The 21308-nt window shown below is 34.1% G+C and overlaps 1 protein-coding gene across 1 annotated transcript in view; it reads right to left on the reverse strand.

The window, feature by feature from the left end:
- The window catches only part of LOC110112952 (UTP--glucose-1-phosphate uridylyltransferase 3, chloroplastic), a gene marked incomplete at its 3' end in the record, with an annotated part of 82907 nt that extends 63720 nt beyond the window's left edge, over window positions 1-19187 (reverse strand). Inside the window, 8 exon segments of the mRNA XM_020845358.2 lie at window positions 2046-2212; window positions 4122-4188; window positions 4296-4468; window positions 4587-4748; window positions 9653-9802; window positions 9921-10095; window positions 11857-12708; window positions 19000-19187. Of these exon segments, the coding sequence (XP_020701017.2) occupies window positions 2046-2212; window positions 4122-4188; window positions 4296-4468; window positions 4587-4748; window positions 9653-9802; window positions 9921-10095; window positions 11857-12708; window positions 19000-19187 (1934 nt within the window).
- Window positions 19188-21308: the final 2121 nt, after the last annotated feature.

Below are 21308 nucleotides of genomic sequence, written 5' to 3' on the forward strand. Positions count from 1 at the left end.
ATAACTTTTGGGCAAAGGTGAGAGAATTTTCTAGGATTTTTGGAGTCCATTGAAACAAAAGGTGACTTATAGTTTTGAGACTACAAGTCAAGAAGCATTCATTGAATTTTGTATTCAATGATGCATGAACATCTATCTAATTTGGCTTAAGTAAATGTGAGAGACAATATGCCACCAATTCTATCACGATTCTTATCAGAATACAAAAATTTAAATTCAAAACTATTAATCTCCTTAGCTTTCTTTCCAACCCATTTAATTTCCAAAATGCATAAAATATATATTTTCTCATGAATCATAAAATCTATTAATTCCATTAATTTAACAAGGATGTTGCCAGGTCTCAAGTCCTGGATGAGAAAAGTGAAAGGTTATGTAAGGTAGTCGATAGTCAGCTTAAAATTTGTCGAATAATCATGATATATATCCTATTAAATTATTTTTTCAAAAAAAAAAAAAAGATTTTACCATTTATCAAAGTTTCTATTCAATTGGCAGAGGAGTTGTCATTGGCAGAGCATCATTTTTTTCAACATCAATAAAAGAAAGAATGATGATCCAATAAAGGCTTTGATGAGGCAATGAGCTCTCAAATCTCGTCCTTCAACTTTGTCTACAATATTTTCACTTTCTTCTTCTTCTTGTCAGAAGTGACAAGAAGTTTTCATCTTTCTTATGTCAAAGAAGGCTTGCAATTATATTATCCTTTGGAATATTGGTCTTACCTCTTTTATAGGAATAAATGATTGCAGAACTCAAAGGCAAAGGGGGGTGCAAAAGAACCATTTAAATTAGAGACAATAATCCCATATTTCTAGGCTAAGTATTAGAATACGTGGACAAAAGGACAATGTTAAAAGCAACATTAAATTAATCAAATAATATCTAACATTAAAATAAATAACTATTAAAAATTTATGAATAATTAAGGAAGAATATTTTTTATATTCCTTTATTCATTTCCCAATAAATTTTCAAAGATCTAAGAGAATCAAAGAACTTATATTTAAATATCCAGAAAATCGGATTCAAGTTATGTCAGCCCGATTCAAGCTATGTTAACACGATTCAAGCCAATCTAATTTGGTCTACTCGATCACAGCTCAAAAGATGCTCACTAGTCTACAAGAGAACCGCCTCAAGTGTACGAACTCATCCAAGCAATGAATGTAGCCTATCATTGTACATATCAAGCACAATTTCTAAAATCAACCCTAGTGACTACACAAGAAATGATGATTTCTCGAGTAAAACTATTGAGAGGCTCGTCAGCTATTTGATAATCAATACACGACAAGCTAGTAACTTTTTAGGAGTTTGGCAAATGACTTCATCAAGTAGTACATTCTAATCATGTTATGCAATGATTATATTTTTCCTTTATTTTCTATATAGCCATATAAATAGTCAATTCTATAACGTTTAAGCTCCAACTCAAATCTATAAAAAGAGGCCAAGGAATAAGCTCAGTTTAAGCAATTTTCAATAATCAAGCTTATTTTAAGGTAATATCAAAGCTTATCACCCATGAATTCTTCTCTCTATCTATGTGCTATTTTCACTTGGTATCCTAAGTATAGCTAGGTATGATTAATAGGTAATTATGGATTCAACAATATGAGTAATAGCTAAAATGCATGTTGAATGCACTCTTGCTCCGAAACAAACAGAGCAAACAAAATTAACAAGATGGAACACTTGATGTTAGTTTAATGAAATAATCAAAAGCTAAGCTAATTTCTAATCATACTACAATTATTATGACTTTATACTTTTTTCCTTGATCTCAATACATAATGCCCCCTCTAAAGCAATTCAATCCATCAAAGCAGGCAGGACATTGGCAAACGGTACATGCTTGAAGAAAACAAAAAATTTAGTGCTTAACTACAGGATGAAGAAGAGTAGAACTGCCAGAAATTCAAGATGTACAAAAGCTCCTGAATTTAGTTTAAGAATGATCATCAACAATAATTTTCCATATTTTAACAAAATTAATTCCGGCAGACTAAGATTACCAGAACAAACTTATGCGTCATGCACACCTGCTAAGTGAAATTGGCACAACCTTAATGTCATACTTCTCAAACTCGGTATATTCAATACATGTCAGGCCATATGTCCACTGTCCATCTTCACTCTGCTTCTCAACAAGCACATTAATACCTTCCGTAGCTCCAAAGTTCCTTTGACACGAAGCAAATCCTAATTTCTGAAACAATAAAGTAGCAACAGAAGGCTAACAACATGGAGAGCATTAAATCAATTCCTTCGATAGAAACGGTAAACAATGAGCAGAAAGCCATATCATATTAGAGATCATACCAAATAATGTTAAAGTAATTCAAGATGAATAGTGGAAAAATTGGACTTCTGTCGTGGAACAAGTTACTAGATCATACTGGGTCACAAATAATCATACAAAATGTTACAAACAAAATTAAAATAAGGGAATGAGTTTGATATTACACCTTAACTAAATTAATGAACTACTATACTTGTCAACAACAACAACATCAAGTTTTTATCCCACTATGTACGGTCAGCTAAATGAATCCTTTTTTTTCCATCGTGCCCTGTTAAACGTCAAATCCTCATTTAAATCTAATAAAGAAAGTTCATCTCTAATATTTTCTAACCACGTCTTTTTAGGTCTAGCTCCACCAACAACAACATCAAGCATTTATCCCACTACGTGGGGTCGGCTACATGAATCATTTTTCTCCATTGTGTCCTATTAAAGGTCAAACTCTCGTTTAAATTTAATAAAGAAAGGTCATTCCTAATATTTTCTAACCAAGTCTTTTTAGGCCTGCCTCTACCTTTCTTAACATAAGTCAAATCTAATACCTCTAATCTCCTAACCGGGTCATTGGAAGGCCGCCGTTTTATGTGATCAAACCATCTAAGGCGACTCTCTCTAATCTTATCTTCTACTGGAGCTACTCCAACCTTTCATGTATATGCTCATTTCGTATCCTATCTCTAAGGGTAAAGCCACTCATCCACCTGAGCATCCTCATCTCTGCCACACTTAACTTACATCTACTTTCCTAACTAGTCACAACAAAGACAAAGGATTCATGTAGTCCAACGTAGTGGGATAAAGGCTTGTTGTTATCCATATTGTTGTTGTTGTTGTTGTTGTTGTTGTTGTTGTTGTTGTTGTTGTTGTCGTCGTCATCGGCATGGGTAGACTATCACTATTAACTAAGAATACAAAATCCCTGACAATCTGAGATGACAGAACTATGAGATCCTGATTAGGTTCATCATCATTCTCGCACAAGCCACTTTAAGCTAAAGACAGTACATTTTTCTTAACCTAAAACTAAATTGTTACTACTATATCCTAAGCATTTAGCACTTATCAATTAACCATAACAGAATTCTCTCTCATCATCAAGAGAGGTAATTAACATAAGAGCATGCGTCCATTGGAAGGAAGATGAATCTCTAGGTAATGTCTAAACTGCATTTTCATCCATCTTCTAAAAATCTAACCCAGAATATGAACCGTCTCAGAAGAGCAAATAGTGAATTTCGAAGCTACAATAATGGGAGATATTAGGCCAACTGTAGGATCTACTTTAATTGGAACTTGATACGATGACATCAAAGTTCAATGCGGTTCTGTAGAGAAATCAATGATAGATATTTCATTGAGCATATAGTTATAGCAAATAGTAGGAATTTAACAAGTTGCCAACATAAGAAGCATAAAATGATTAAGCAAAAAATAGTATTTGTAAATTTCCATGTTATTAACCCAGCAATATCACAAACAATCTTGGATATTTAAAAAAAGATACAGATAAACACTAAAATATTTTATTGGAGAATTAGGCCAACTTAAACTTTTTTGGCTGGAAGGAGGGACAAGATAATGGTGCCCAATGGGTACGCACGGGCTCATTTGGCTATACTTATCATAAGGAGTCAATCTTATCGGTCCAAATTCTAGGACCATCTACTCAAGTGTAACCCGCCATGGTATTTTGGCTGTATGGGGCCAGGTATGGAATGGAGCCACAGTGTGTAGGCAAATAGGTTTCGTAAGTGCCACTAGCGGTTTGCTAGTGAACAGCAAATGTATTTACAAACATATGAGCTCTACATACCTTCTCATGCCTCAAACCTACTCCTGCCAGCGCCAAAAGTGTCACATCAGTTGCAGCAACAACATTACTGCAAAAAACAAAGGAATATCTTGTAATTAAAATAATCTGACCACAGCTATATTCACAAGGCACAACCACACTATGACTAAGAATAACACTATATACAATGATAACCTGACTTGTCGAACAGTTGCACCTTTTCTTCCATGACTGTAAAACCATTGAAATATGCCTTTATCATATGCAAGTTTCCATATTGCACCGTGACCACCTGGTTTGCAGACTAGGGAGAGTGGTTCATTAATCAACCATTGACCATCTTCAGTAGCAACAACTGGCACCATCGGCTACAAGCGCCAATGAAAAGAATAGAATAGTCAATATCATGACTACTCATCCAGAAAAAAGTAAAAGTGACAACAGCACATTTCCACTTAAGAATTTAAATATTAAAATACATAATACCTGTTCAAAAAGACGAAATTTCTGCTGGCCCCTGCCAAACCATCCATGTTTCTTACAAAGAGCCAAAATATGATCATGGTTGTTCTTTACTGAACTTGTCATCATAGCAACAGGAGTTATACACTGCTTGCCAAAAACCTTGAAGTGAAGGAACTCTCTTGCCTGGAAATGCTAAATAAATAAGGATCCCGTAAAAACAACTAAGGTTAAGAAATTGGTAGACATGAAATATGTCTAACTTGACAGATTCCTGAACATAATATTAACTCAGAGAAAAAAAATTAAGGCCTGGTATAGAATAAAGCTAAATCATGAAATTAGGTTTTATAGTGTAACGCTGTGGCATCTTGCAATAAGTGCAAGGCTGGCCGACATTTGTTTTCTATATACATAGTAATGTTTAGTCATTTCATATTGTTTGATGTTAATAATTAGCATGACCAAACAGCATATTCTTGGGAATATATATATATATATACCTTTTTTACACCCTGTGGAATGTCATTGTTGAATGAAATAAATATACATGTAGCAGCATAAAATAGAACGACCACAGGTTAAAAGACTGATTATAGAGAACGGCCTAAGGTCTACATATTCTAATACAGAGTTAACATGAGAGGCACAAAACCAAGCAACAAGCATTCAATATTTGAAGGACAAAATATTAGATAGAACATTTATAGGCAACTTTAATCTTTGTTGATGACAGAAATCAATTCAAATTAAATCCCAATGCCTTCTACTAGAAATTGACAAAGTGAATAAGGATCAAGAAAGTTGCACGAACGTTTAGAATTCACCACTTGCAAAATCTCATATCTATACTAATATATAAATGTGTCTTGTGATTCTTCCCACAGTAAATCTCAGTCATCCACATGTCTTTCGCTTTTAAAACTTGACCTTACATCTCTCAAAACTGTTGGTATTCCCACACTTGTGATTATTCCCACAATAAATCTCAACCATCCATGTGTATTTCGCTTTTAAATCATGACCTTACATCTCTCTCAAAATTGTTGACATTCCCAAGTCCCAACAAAACTATTCTTAAATCCCGCAGTCTTTTGAGCTCCTGCATTTGTTGTTTGCCTTCTTGGATTTTTGATTTTCTGCAGCAAGAGAGCTAGGTGAGGGAAAGCGGCGGGAGATTGTAGGTCGTCTTCTTGGATTTTTGGTTTTCTTCAGCGGGTGAGCTCGTTGGGGAAAGCGGGAGAGATCTGAAGTGGTTCTTCTGTTTTGGGAGATAGATAAGGGAGCTGAGAAACAAAAGCTTAACTTATACTTCCACCTATCATAAGTTTAACTGATTGTTCTAATACTTTAATTTCCTCTTTGCAGATTGAACTAATTGCTTCATTCATGAAATATTTGTCAATGTTTTTAAATTATTTTTCTGTATTTAATCACCCACCCCTCACATTCAATTCTCCTTTATACCAAATCACTAAATTTAATCACTCTTTTAAATCAACAACAAAAAATGTCAAAAATGAAAAAAGAAGAGAAGAAAAAAAGAAAAGCATAGAAAGGAATTTATCAAAAATGCAAGCCTCATGCTTTTAAAGGAGATAACCTCTCTTGAAAATCCTCAAAATCACACTTGATCAAGGAATTGTATTCCATAGACAAAAGGAATTGCACATCCAACTGAAAATTTTATTCAGACATTAAATTGATGTTTGCTAATCTCGGAGCATGATGTGAATCGCAAAGGATTTAATATATTTTCCCATTCCAAACTATAAGAATGGAGCTGATGATGAGGATGCGAGGAAATAGGAGAATAGAGGGCCAGAGAGGAAAGCCAATGTAAAGAAAATGAGAGAGACAGAGCTGTAGAGAGGGAGGAAAAATGTTGTAGAATCAAAGAGGGTGGAAGGGAAGAAGGCCAAGGGCAGCATAGTTTGGAGGAATATAGATGGTGACTCACTACAAAGGGAAAGAATGAGAGAGGGGAATAGGCGAAGAATCAGCAAGTGCGATTCTAATGTCCAACATCAACTAGCTCTCATAACAGAACACAATCCTTTTTTTTTAAAAGGAACCATATGCAACCATTTAGTTCATCACATAAGGAAAATACACAAGCATAAAATGTAAATACCTAGTATAAAATAACTTCATCTACATGAAGAAAGGACAGAGTCAATTCTGGAGGCATGTAATGTAACAGTATGACCGATTCTATCTAGTTCAGTGTATTGTTCATCTTAGTTGTGATTTTATAACATTCATTTATATCGTTGTTGGTATATTTTTTCAACTAGTTCTACTATTCAGTAATTCCCTTACCTTTGATATAGACTTTATGTGTCTCATTGGGCTTGCCAAATGTGACATAAGATTCTATCTTCTAAAAAAAGGATGAATGACCCCACATGTTGACCATTGATCTCCACACTACTGTAATTTTTTACAACACAATAGAGGAGTTTTTTTTATTAATATCTAATAGGGCTTTGCATTTAACACAATAGAGGAGTTGATTACTAACAGAACAACGAAACCAAGAGAATAGAAAATGTCACAAATAGCACCACATAAGCCAAAAATAGAGAAGCCAAACATAGAAATACGGCTCACGAGCACTGAACAAAAACATGCAACTGTAGAGCATCCTAAACGAAGACTTGCAAGAGATTTACAGATGGTCTAAAGCATAGGAAATCTTTTACAAACCCAAAACAAAAGAAATCTTAATGGCAATGGTAGAATAGGGATCCAACTATAGATCAAACTTTCATCTAAAGTAAGATTAAAATTTTAAACATGCACACAAAGTGTTGGATCAAAATAACAAAAAAAAAAACTAAAATTCAAATATGGTTCATATTTAGACCTGAATGTCACAATGCAAACATTTTATTTTCTCGATAAAGGTAGACTATAATAATCATATCAAATAGTGCAAGGGAGATCAAGGAGGCATGAAAATACAAAAAAAAACTCAAAATATGGAGTGATGTTAACAATTAATAATAGGGATCCAAGAAAAAATTATCATATTAGCAAAATAAAACCATAGACATGCACATACAAACTCCTCATTCATAATAAAAGAAACAAAGGCTTTGTTTGGGACGGCTTTCTTCCTGCTTCTTGAAGCGACTATCTAGTACAAAAATTTTAAAAAACCGCTTCAAGAAGCGAAGAAATCTGTCCCAAACGAAGCCTAAAATTCAAATAAAGTTCAAGTTCTCGGTCAATCATCATAATGCAAACATTTTATATTCTGAATGATGTTAATATAGGAGAACTACAGAAAGCAATGTAATGAAGATTAAGGAGGCATAAAATACAAAATGAATTCAAAATTACGTTCACCATGAACTGGAGTGATATTAAACAGTAAGGATGACACCTTATTTATATGATTTTTCCCCATTCTTCCGCTACAAGCACAACAATATGATTTGAGAGCCTGCTCAAGTCTAGCTAAATAAAATATTGAAAGCTTTCCTCCTGGTCAATGCCATTAAAAATAAAGCTTCCAAAAGTTTCAGCGGGGTTGGACAGAAGTTTCTTCATGCATAAAATGTAACAAAATATGTTAGATGCATAATGCATATAGCTATAAGGTTTACCACACTATATTCTAATGTGTGATTAAAAAAGCATTATTCACAAAAAACAGTGCAGAAAAAAGCAATCAACATTTGCTGATAAACTGATTATCTGGTATCAGAGAAGGTTGCTACATAAACATTTAATACCTCAACCTGCTGCCTTCTCATTGCAGTAAAGCTCTACAACAATTCCAACAACGCACAAATATAATCTTATAAAACTCTATTTTTGGGAACGGACCTCGAATAAAATCTCTTCAATAGGCATTTTTCAGCAAAATATACAGTCCTACGAGATCCACAAAATTAGGTTGCTCAACGGCAGCAAAAATAGTGGCTAGTCGGAAGGGATAAGAAAGGATTATATAGGAAGAATTCTTAAATATAAACATAAAACAACATACTAGGAAGATACGACAATACAGAATCAATAAAATATACTCATAAGAGCAATAAATTTGTATCTTGTTCATAAAAAAAGTGGAGATTAAGCATTGCCAATTCTTTAACTAGAAGTTCCAAATTGCCTCAAACTTTCATTTGGCGAGCCAATTTCATAAACAACAAGAACATTTTCAAAGCAAGAGTGTCGTGAAATTTTTTTAAGAAACATCTTATATTACTATATTCAAGTACTATACACTATGAGCCTTCAAATGAAGGTAATAATTATACAAACATAAAAATTTCATATTGATTATAGCATTATCTAAATACTTTAACCAAGAGCATTCTGTTCAACCCATAATTTAATCAAAGTCTATATTAAACTATTTCATAATATATCTATAAAGTATAAATTGATGGAAAAAAAGGGTTGAAAAGGTCCAAGACAAAGGGCATGGGATAACAGTTTCAGCCTGATAGAATGAAACAAAGAAACAATCACAAAAAAAAATCATTAAAAGAAGCATAATTCTTGTCCTGAAAACTAATTCATAATTGAATGGCTACCAATCAACAAATAATGAGGGGGGTAAAAACAAAACTTGATGGATCCAGCTGCTACAAGTTATAAAAGAAAAGGGATCTCATAGCCACCCATCCCTAGATATCCATTCATAGGTATTTCATCATCATGTCCTTCCATCTAGCCACTATATGCCTCTTTTTTTTTTTTTTTGGCTAAAACAAATTAAGCATTATTTGCAAAGCCATTTTCAATAGATAATTTGCACAACATAAGAAAAAGATAAGGCTAGAATATTACACAGATGTGTATCTTTAAAAATGCACCAGCGGTTATCAAAATGGACAAATTAAACCAGTCATATAACCTTATAAAAACGTCTTTGTATGTGTATTTTGTAAGACAGTAGATGCTGATCAATAATTAACAAGATTTTTTATAGTAAGACAATAAAGGCCTTATAAGTGCAGACAGCAGTTTATTTGTAGACCAAGTAAATATGCTGTTGTGGTACACTGAAAAAATAGCTGTGTCATAAGCATTGGTTTGTTAAAGTAGAAGATGTAGACCAAGTATTTAATAACCTGAAGATCCCTTAGCAAGCCTTCTAATAAAGTGCTTCCACAGTATGGAAGCATTGCAGCAGGCAGACATTCACCAGTGACAGGGTCAACTAGACCAAGCCGATCCCCAGCACCACCAAGAGGATAAATTTCACCTAGCTCTGGCAAGCCCTAAAACGTTGGAAACTTCTGTCACATCTCAAAGATAAACTAAATGGAACATGTGACGTGCATTTCTTTAAAGCATGTGCCACAGCAATTTTAAGTATATGAAATTTTCTTGAGTTACCTCTAATCCCCAGAAAGCTGCTTGTGAAGCATATTCAGCATCCTCCAAGAGATTGGCTCCAGAAGGAACATGAAATTCTTGGAGTTCACAAAGAGACAGATTCATGTGAGAAAACCAATTAGATTTCCCTTTTGATTTCAGAGGTGAAAGGAGCTCTAATACCACTACCTGATATCTGACATAATAAATTGCATCAGAAAGTTAACAATGAATACTGAATCATATATACCACATTTTTCCTAGAAGGAAAATTGAAGTTGAATTTAAATTGGGAAAACAAAAAGTATCAAAGATTTGATTGTCTTGTTTTAATAGCATCCAGCAAGGACTGGAGATGAGAAAAGACCATCAACAAATAGCCAATATAATACAGATTGGAGAAAAAAGACCATCCATAGCTTGCCAAACAACTACAGATGGAAAGTCCATAACTTTTCAACAACTTGAGATGCAATAGCAGGAAACAACATCATATAAAATACGAATTTGGGATCATCATTACTTTTAAAAAGATGTCATGTCCTTGTCGGATGCTTTTAGATTCTTCAAGAGTATAGACTTGAATTTAGAAAAGTAGCGAGACTGATGAATTTGATACATGTTCCAATTCAGAAGTTTTGAAACATAACAAATTTCCAATATTGCCAATGAGATATGCTATGTTTGTTTATTCTAAAAGGAATGCTTGAAAAATTAAAATATTTTAATAGCTGATTACAGTGAAAGAATATTCACAAGCGTTACCTATTTCAGATGAAAATCAAATTTCACAAACAAATATTTATCATTCTTCTGAAAGTCAGGCTTGCCCTAAAACTTGCAAGGGACATTATTTTTTCCATTCCTTTATGATGGCTTCCTAAAATGTTTTTTCTACAAAAGGCTCCTGAGACTTTATGTGCTTAAATATCCAAACCTGCACTTGAATGGCAAGCTTTCATTGAAGAATTAGGAGGAAAATGCTTATTTCCATTAGGCTCACAATTGAATCCAGCATTATATAGAGGTAAGGCAGGGTATGAGAACTTCTCTAGGATAGAAGATATTTCACAGTTAGTTATCAAAACAGCTTCTACTGTTAACGTGCTTCAATTGAATGGTCCTTTAAAATGGTTGAACTCAGCTCCTTTATTACCAGAACAGTTATATATGGCTTGCTCAGTGGATTTGGCGATTAGCACTGAGTTGCAACACAAGTCTGTGTATATTGGTTCTCAAAAAAGATCTTAGTTATTTCATACTATTTTCATATCAATGAATGTGCCTATCATAGCAATGGATGAGCCTTACCCACTTTATTCTTAAAAAAAAGAACTTTTTTACAGTTTATTTACCATTTTTCCAATCGTTCTTCTGTCCAAAAGGAATGATATAGGAGATTCTTAACAAATATCAGTAATAGTGTCAGTTTTGCTAGATCTTCATAGAAAGACCAACAGAGATAAGGGCACGATCCAAGCTCCTGAGCAATATCAGGATTGGTTATACTACCACCCTCGTACAATAAATAAACACATAGGTACATATTATAGGGGCCAATTAGTTTAGTTGATAAAACCATAGAGGTTGTTGCCAAGGTTCCTGATCAAATCTCGCCTGCATCAAATATGTGCTTTGGCACTCAATAACAAGGATAAAAACAAGTGCATCATATTTAACAATTTAAAAGAGGACTAGCATAAGTATTCTATATATTTCAGGTTTGATATATCGCCAATCAGTATCGCATTTCATGTATTTTAGTCATCTATAGAGCCAAATAGAGGTTATAGCTCCAGTTTGTTATGATCACTTCCACATAAAGATTTCACAACAAACGTTTTATTACATTGACTCTTAAACACGTCAGTCTTCCTCTATTTCCATCTCATTTATAAATTCCAATTCATTAGATGCAAACAAAGTTGAACAAGAAGAATGCATCAAGAGAACTCACCCGATGATTCCTCCAACACAGTCATAAAACTCTTCAACATCATTTAAAGTCTTCAGCAGCTTCTCCAATGGCTCGCTCATTCCACCGCCCCCAACATCTTCATCCTCAACCTCAATTCTAACCCCATCCAAATTCCACTTCTCAATCATATCCGCCAGAATATAAAACGCCTGTTTCAAACTATGATGCCCTACCCCGCCGCCGCCACGATGCAGCCCCGAGCCGAGAACGTGCCCCTGTCCCGCGGCAACGAGGCATTTTATAAGGAACTCGTCTTTCAAATCCAGCGAAAACAAATCCCGTCCCGAACGGAAGAAATCCCTAACTCTATGGTCAGCATCGAGCACCCGTAGCTTCTCGCGGAGGGTATTGGCCTTCCGAAGGCGCGAGCGCAGAGCGTGCAGATGGTCGATCTCCTTCTCGAAGTCGAAGCCGGGAGCGGGGGCTTGCTCGACGGGAACCGTGGAGACTCGGCAGAATCGGGAATAAGATGAAGATGCTGACGAGGAGAACGATAGGGACTGAGGTGACGGAGTAGCTAAATGGTAGCGGAAATGGAGAGCTTTAGGTTGGAAATGGAAAAAGGGAGATGGAGCACGTGGGAGGAGGCAAGAAGAGTAGGGGAAAGAGGAGGAGAACGAGGTTGTTTTCCCTGTTGAGACCGCCATGGCGATGATGAGAGCTGATAGATAGACGGCGGAGGTTGAAGGGCGGGGTTTAAATACGAGGGGAAGTGAACAGTTGAAACAGATTAGGGGATATGCGAGGGAGATGGAGCGGAGGTTTCCGAATATAATCGGATATGCCTCTCCGCGATGCCTTATTGAGTTATGGTATATCCGTATATCAGTACTAATATAATTATATAAATGTCAAAGTGACTAAAAATTTTAAAATAAAAATTTATATTATAAATATTTTAATTATATTATCACTATAAAGATGAAAAAAATATTATTATAAATAAATAAAATCATTATGTTAAATTTTATATGATTAGATAAATAAATTTATATGATAGTAATTTTCTATCATTCATAAATTATTTAGGTATTAAATTCTATTTATTAGTTAATAAACAAATTATTCATTTTTTAAGTCGTATTTTCTTGAAAGTTATAAGTTCTTTTATAATTGCATGTTAGTAAAATTTTAAACATTAATAATAAAAAAATAACTAATAAATTTGAGAGAGAATTATTTTTTTACTTTTTATAATTAATTTTATAAAATTATTGCTACAAATAATTTTAAATAAAATTACCAATGAGAAAGCTGGTATGGTAAGATTAAACTTCATTTATGATTTTTTTATCATGGTTGTAATCAATATGTTACATTACTCTTTTATATGAGATAAGTTTTGAAAAATTTATTTTTTTTCACAGCGATTTATATTAATATTTTAAATTTTTAAAAATTGTTTATAAAAGTAATTCTTTTGAAATAGAGAAGCAAGTATAACTATACCTTAATAAATATTCCAATAATTATTATAATCTTAAATTTATAATTTATAGCACTTCAAGAAAAATAGGCCTTTTTCTTAGAACACTTAGAACACTCAAATCTAAGTTACAATCTGAATACTAAAATCTAGTACTCAAATCTAAGAACATATAGCAGAAATTCTAAGTTACAATCTGAATACTCAAATCTAGTACTTAGAACATAGAAAATAGGCCTTTTTAAACATTCATGGAGAAAAAATAGAACATAGAACCGTCGTTTGACGGTTGAATTCATCTTCCAAAGAGTCAAAAAAAAAAAGCGTTGAAGAAGTTGAAAATACCGAAGTAATGGGAGGAATAAACCTGCGATTGGAGTAAATGCTGGTAAGAAGAAACTTAAAAGATGTTTAGGAGATTGAAACATTTGGAGAGATAAGCCTACCGGAGAATATGGAGAGGAAAACTATCGGAGAAATGGTGAGCGAAGAAGCTAGGGCAAGCCGAAGATAGACAACGCGAAGAGAACACAAGCGGCGAAGAGACTTCGACGGAGGGCTCATATATACGAATACGAAGAGGCAATATTAGTGGAAACGGATAAATTAGAAACATAGAATTAATCAAACGATGGATTTAATGGGGAAACGAATAGAATAAGGAACATATAATGAATTGATTAAATTGAACAGACGGATTGAAATGGGGAAACCGGAACCGGAAACGGATAAATTAAGAAACATACAATAAATGAATAAAAATTCAAAAATTTTAATTAATTTTAAAATAAGTCTTAACAGATAAGAGCATTAAATATTAAATAATATTATTTTTTTGAATTATTATTATTTATATTATAATGAAATGGTCAAGATAATTTAAGAAAAAATAAAATGAATGTCCAAGATTTGCTCTAAGAGAAAATCAAGCCCCTTTTTATAATTATAACTTTGCATTTATGGACTCTTTTTTTAAAGAAGCCATTAACGTCCAAAAATATTAGGATAAAATAATAGAATTTGAAGAGTCCTATATGGACATTTATATTAATTTCAAAATTTATAGATGTACCGATCAAGATTTGCTATGGGTAGAATCTCAAAACCCCTTTTATATAGAGTATAAATATCATGTGTTGCGTGGCCTTATTTATTTTTTATCATTAATAAGATATTATATTGACATTATACTTGAAATATAAAAAATATTGATATTAAGAAAAATAGAACTAATAAATGAAATTATATTTATAAGACAACAAATAATAAAGTTTTAGAATTCTTTAGATGAGATTATTTAAAGTTGGGAGCACTTGTTGATGATTGTAGAGTTGTAATAAAGATGATGTTGGGATGTAATTAAGGGATTTTTTTCTTTTGGAGTAGTTAAGGATAATGATTATAGTTAAATGATATCCATTAAGCAATCATGGTCACGTTAGTTTGACAGGTGACAACAGTCAGGCAATAGTGGTCGAGCGATAACAACCAAATAATAATAGTTGGATAATGGTGAATGCACTGTGATAGCTAAATGATAGTGCCTATAAAAAAATGTCTGGTGATGGTTCTTAAAATAATGGAAATCTGAGAGAAGTACTCAACGGACAATAATGACTGTGGTGAACATAAGCAGAGCTTCTATAATTCGTTAGATCTTCAAACTTTCTCCATATCCAAGTCATGGCCATTTCGAGAATAGGGTATGTTATAGCATTTTAGGGTGATATTTTACAAATTCAACCAAAATTTCTTACCACTTAATTGGATAACACATACTAAATCATTTGATCATAAGCTCGTTGGATTTTTCTTATCAAGGCGCACGATTTGACTATAATTCACTTCAATTAATATAAAACATACACATCATCATTTTTTTTTCATTCATTTTCATCTCAAAAACATATACAAATAAAAATAATTATTTACAAAGAGAGATAGGGCAAAATAAAACATGCCTATGACTACAAAAAATCTATAACAGACAATACCTACAAACATATCATAACCTGCAATTCTCTCCCTGCCCAACGTGCCGTTTTTCCTTGCCCTAACATGAAATAATTGCATTTTTTAAATATAGTAGATAGTATCAGACTTATCAAAGAATTTCACATAATGTCCTATTGGTAGTGCCACATAGGAAAACATTTAGGACATATAAGCCCGTAGAAAGATTTAATATAATTCATATCATAACCAAATTATCATATATTATCCGCAACTACGTTTTGAAGCTTTTATTGTACTATAATACTATTTATCATAGCAAAAATATTCTTTTAGTATGCTTAAATTTTGCAGGGAATCAAAACTGTAAATTGAAAATTCACAAATAACTTACCAAAATGTGCAAAATATTATAATATGTAATATATCAAAAGTTACATGGATAAAGTTTGATTGTAGGAATATATCTGCTTTTATAATTAAATTTTATAAATTAAATAAAAAAAATTCAAATAGATTTAATTTTTAAAAATCTGAGAGTGTAAATGTAACTTATCTTGATTCAGACCATATCACGAACTGGCCCAACAACAAATTAGCCCCAAGTTGCCCAAAATGAATTTTCTCTCTCTAGAAATCTCTCTTTTTCTCTCTAGCCTACTGGGATTTATTGAAAATGATTTTAGATAATTGATTTAGTTAAAAATGATATTTATATAAAAATTCATTTCATAGTACCTTGGCGCTCAAATATCTACCGTTGTAGCGCTTCGTTAATTTTTTTTAAATACAGAGAGCATTGTACCGTAGCACCACAACACTCAAAATTTTTTTTTTTTCTATTTAAAGAACAAAAAGATGGAGAGTTGTGAAAAAGCTCTCCTATGAAAAAAATTACTCAAGCAAATTTTCACACATAAGACTTGCAGGACACACTTGAATATAACTAATGTATTCAGAATAACACGTAAACATTCACAAAGTAGAAAACATAGAAACGCAACCACACAAACTTACTAGATTAGATCCAAATAGGTTCTAAACACTATTACAATAGATATTACACTTTTGGTTTTATTAAGTTTATCTCTTTGAGACGTTCAATTTGACTATAGTTTCGTTAAAATTGAAGCTTCGATGGTCTTGAATTTATGTTTTAAAATATTTAATACATATAATGCATCAAAATTTGTGTTGATCAATAGAATTATCTAGAGATATATCAAACATTAGAGCCATCACTTAACTTTAATGACTAACTTTTTATGGAAGGGCATATGTTAAAAATTGATAAACTTTTTGCGAAAATTACAAAATAGGATAATGCTATTTCAAAATCCTATTTTTTAATGAAATGAAGTTATTACAAGATGCATCGTAATTCTACAGCACTTGGAGTTCCTTGATTACACTATTTGCAAATGAAAAATGCATTGTATAAAATAGTTAACATCCCTATGCCATCATTTGGCTATTTTTGTTGGCAAATAAAATTATAAGAAGGAAATTAGGTGTAAATTAATCATTTGGTCCTCTAATTACTATATCAAAGATTATAATTATGCTTCAAATGCTTGATATATGCTCATTCTGACTTCGATCAGATCAATCTTGTTGTCAATAGGTTTATCTCATCAAAATATTTAATTTAACTATAAGTTTGCTGAAATTGAAGATTAGATGGTCATTAATTGTATTATGAAAGTTTTTAACCTAATGAGTGTAATAATTCTCATGCACATTATAACAATATTTTATTAATAACCTATAAATGACCCAATAGAATAATATTAAAAAATTCTTGCATGTCTAAAATTTTTGCATGGGAGCACTGCGGTGTTGTACTTACAAGCGCAATGACACTTGCATTTCTATTTGTAGGGTTCTAGATGATTGAGCGAGGCAGTGTTGAAATTTAGCACAACTACTCTAACCCCTTCATTCTATAGTGCTTGGGGTCACCATTGCAACATTATAGTCTAGATTATTGTGGCGCTAGCTAGCATGACTAAAAATATTTTTATAAATATATGAATCTATTATATTAAATATTTCCACTAAGCCTTTCCCCTCACCTTATTTCAATGCTCTTGGCCATGGAAGAGAAGGAGAGAATGGGAGAATGAGATATTAGGAGAGAGAAGGGATAGAAAGTTCATCTTTGGCCTTTTTTGTCCATCCTCCTAGTTAGCAAAGTTGTTCTGATCATGATAGGTAACCTTAACCCTGCTTCTATTTTTAATGATTTTGATTTTTGAGTTTTTTTCCTCTTTTGAATCTATTTAAAATGTTTTTTTCTCTCAATCAAGCAAATGTTCACCATGTTGCTTTTGATATGTCATAGATATCTTTATCATGAACGCTTTTGATATGATCATATTGAAATTTCATTGAGTGACATTGCATAAAGGGCATTTTTCCTAGAATAATAAGAACAAATACATACGAAAAAAGATTTAGGAACATTGCATCGGCCTTATTATGACTAATATAACATGCATCTATTGCATTCCATCTGACATGACGTGCATATTGACATGAGTACATTGATAGGACATGCATACTAAAAAGTATATCGAACATACCATTTGTATGTCATAGCATTAAAATGTTCTACATAACATTAAAATGATCTACATGCTAATTGCACTAGATATGTACATGATATTAGGGGTGTCAAAATAGATCCGTGGGTCGGGTTTGGTTTAAACCCAGATTGATCATTATTTAAATTTGGTTGACCCTAACTCAACCTGATTTAAAAATTGGTTAAGATTGCCAACACGAACCCGACCCGCACGGGGTAACAAGTTGACCCAACATGACCTGGCAACCTACTTTATTTTGAATTTGAGGGCACACAGATATCCAAGTTAAGGCCTAAGGCCGCACTGCACCATTACCGCGTGCTGCGTGGGGCATGCCAAGTGCCGCATCAGTGGTGAAGGCGGCCAAGCTGAGGCAAGCTAGGACAGTAGGGCCTAGGTTAAGCGGCACCAAATCCATCGATTGGACATTTAGGCTTAGCGGGCTAGACAAAACTACTAGACTCAGGTCAATTTTGGATTATTTTTGGGTTGACAGGTCAACCCAAACCCAACACAATTTTAAAATAGGTCACATTTCAAAACCCAAACCCAACTCGTCTAATAAACTGGTTGACCCATACCCAAAATTTTTCGAGTTAATTTTGTTTCGGGTTTCGTGTCTTATCAAATACTGACACCCCTGCATGATATATGATGCATGCTATTATAAATGATAAATATTTAATATAGTATATGTGTGTATCTACAAGAAAAGTTGGTTAGATATTTGACTAATTCAGTTTGGCTAAATATATGTTATTCTGTATAGGTGGATGGGTAGACAGGATTTCCTTTTAAAAAAAATTATGATGTGATCTTAAAAGATATGAAGTGAGATATAAAGAGATTAATTGATATGAAATGACTTATATGGAGTGATGACTCCTACATTAAGCCACATGACTTAAAGATAATGAGACTAATTAATAGGGGTGTAAATGAGTTGAGTCAAGCTCGAATCGAGTCTAACTCAAGTTTGACTTGTGAGACTAATCTCGAGCTCAAGCTCGAGTCGATCTTAAAAGATGAACATGAGCTCAACTTATCCCACTGGGAGGGGCTCGTCGATCAGCTTGCGAGTATAATCGAGTGCATCCCAAGTCCAATGACTCCCGCTCCATCCCATGTTCATCATCTTCGTCATGCGACTCCCACTATGAGGTCACTTCCCTCGTCCCATGATCCCGCTGCCTCGAACTGCACATGAGGCTGTCATCCTCATCCCATAACTCCCATTGCCTCGGTACGCACATGAGGTTATCACCCTCTTCCCATAACTTCTGCTGCCTTAGTTCATACACAAGGTCATCGCTCTCTTTCCGTAACATCCGCCATCCCACCATTGCCACGTTGGCACAAACTATCGCGGTTTGCACTAGTGGCTTCCCTCGTTCCGGTATATGTTATTACTTGTAAGGAGAGCCTAACAAACTCGGACTGCGGACACTTAGCTAACTGGTTCTTCATTAGCCTAACCTAATTCGGTGTCAAATTCGTTAAGCCGTTGGGATATCGCTGCCTCATTGGCTAAACCAATGCACTTTGCTTAACACGTAGAATTTGACCTCAGAGGCTATAAGCTTCTGGGCGATGTTGTGCGCTTTCACATAATGCCGCGTCGAGTTGTTTCTCTCTCTCTCTCTCTCTCTCTCTCTCTCTATATATATATATATATATATATATGCATTGAGAAGCTCTTGGAATGTATTGATAGTTGTGTTTTGGCTTTGAGGAAAAAATTAACATCCTGTGAAAGAGTCCACACTGAATTGAACTACAGCTTGTCTTGTAGCAACTCTTTCAATCCGCCGATGTACCTAGCAACCAACTAATTGTCAAATTCATTGAGGTTATTACGAGCACTTAACCTTTAGAATTCCTCCATATAGTCTCTAACCGACCATTGCCCTTGGGTACAATGTTGATATTGCATATTTAGCATTTTTTCGTAATCGGTGGGAAGGAAATGTCCTCTCATTAATTGCTTCATTCTGTACAAATTTTGGACAGCTCCCCTACTTTCCCTTCTCCAATTTTACTGAAGTTGCATCCACCAGGCACTAACACCACCTTTTAACCGGCATGCTACATACTTGACTTGTTTCTCCGGTAGTATCTGCATGAAATCAAAGAACATCTCACGGCTCTTTCCCAATCTAAGTAATCATCTATATGGAGGCAACCCTCAAAGAATGAGATATCAATTTTAACTCGAAATTCTCCCTCGTGACTTGGTGCTCTCTCTCGTGCTTGCTGACCCCCACCACGATCACCATACACTCGTTGTTCTTGTTCGAAGAATTCAAGTCCAGGTCATTGTTCGTCTTCATCATCTAAATCAGAGTATTCAGGATGCAGAGCAGGAACTCCCCTTAGCAGATGTTTGAAACCAATGTGTCCCCGTTGAACAAGGGAGGCGTCGTTGCGCCCGACACATCTCATTCTCTGAGGTGCGCCATTGTTTTGCTGCAAAACTTGTATATGCCTTCTCATGTCCATTGAGAATCGCTTGAAATCTGCAGTGAGTTTTGCGGCCTCCTTGGAGATATTGGTGAGAGCAGTCCATAAAGCTTCTTGACTCTGATCTTCGTCAGGAGCTACTCGTTGGCTATTCTCGACCATTCTAGTGCTCGTCTATATGTGCTCTGATACTAGCTGGTATGGAACCTGCAACCGAAGATCTCAATACACAGGAAACACAAGCAATAGAATAATATCAATGGATAGTAATTTTCTGTGTATCATTTCTGTTTCAGTGCTATATATATATGAGCCTTGTTGCAAAGGAAGCTAAAAGAAGCAATGCTAGTAATTAGCTAATAGAAAATTGTGGTAGACACAACTCTCCTTGGCCTATTGGTTGAGAGCTTAGGCTTCCAACTAAGAGGACTAGGGCTCGAGTCTATGTGTATGCGTTGTGTGTGTGAGTTTGCCTTAAATGGCCTAAATGTCCCCAAAAAAAAATTGTGGTAGGATAATACTAATTATGTAAATAACTGAAAAGGACAATTGCAAGGAACGTATGGAGTGGTCCTGGAGCGGGCAAGCCACATGCTGGCATTCAGTTAGGATTGTGCTCAGTACTCCAGCATTAATTGCCCGAACTAGTAAAAATAATAAGAAGCTTGATTAAAATGTTCTTTATAATGCCACAGTTCTATGACAACTTACTCCAAAATATGATTTGTAGGAAGCTTGATACGTCACCTAAAATCGTCTTAATCTAGCATGAATCTCAAGGCAAAATTGAATTGTATGCTTCCAAAGTTAAAAATGGGATCATCTAAACTCTGATTTCAGCAAACTTATAGTCAAACTATTCTTCTCAAAAATACGAACCCAACGACACCAAATTCGAAACAATCCCAGCTCAAATGGGTCCAAATCAATGACTCGAAGCACTTTTGGAAGGTTCAAATTACAATTTGGATTACCAAACAGTTTCCAAACATGACATGCTTATA

Source organism: Dendrobium catenatum, unplaced genomic scaffold (assembly GCF_001605985.2).
Source record: "Dendrobium catenatum unplaced genomic scaffold, ASM160598v2 original_scaffold_61322, whole genome shotgun sequence".
NCBI classification, from domain to species: Eukaryota; Viridiplantae; Streptophyta; class Magnoliopsida; order Asparagales; family Orchidaceae; genus Dendrobium; species Dendrobium catenatum.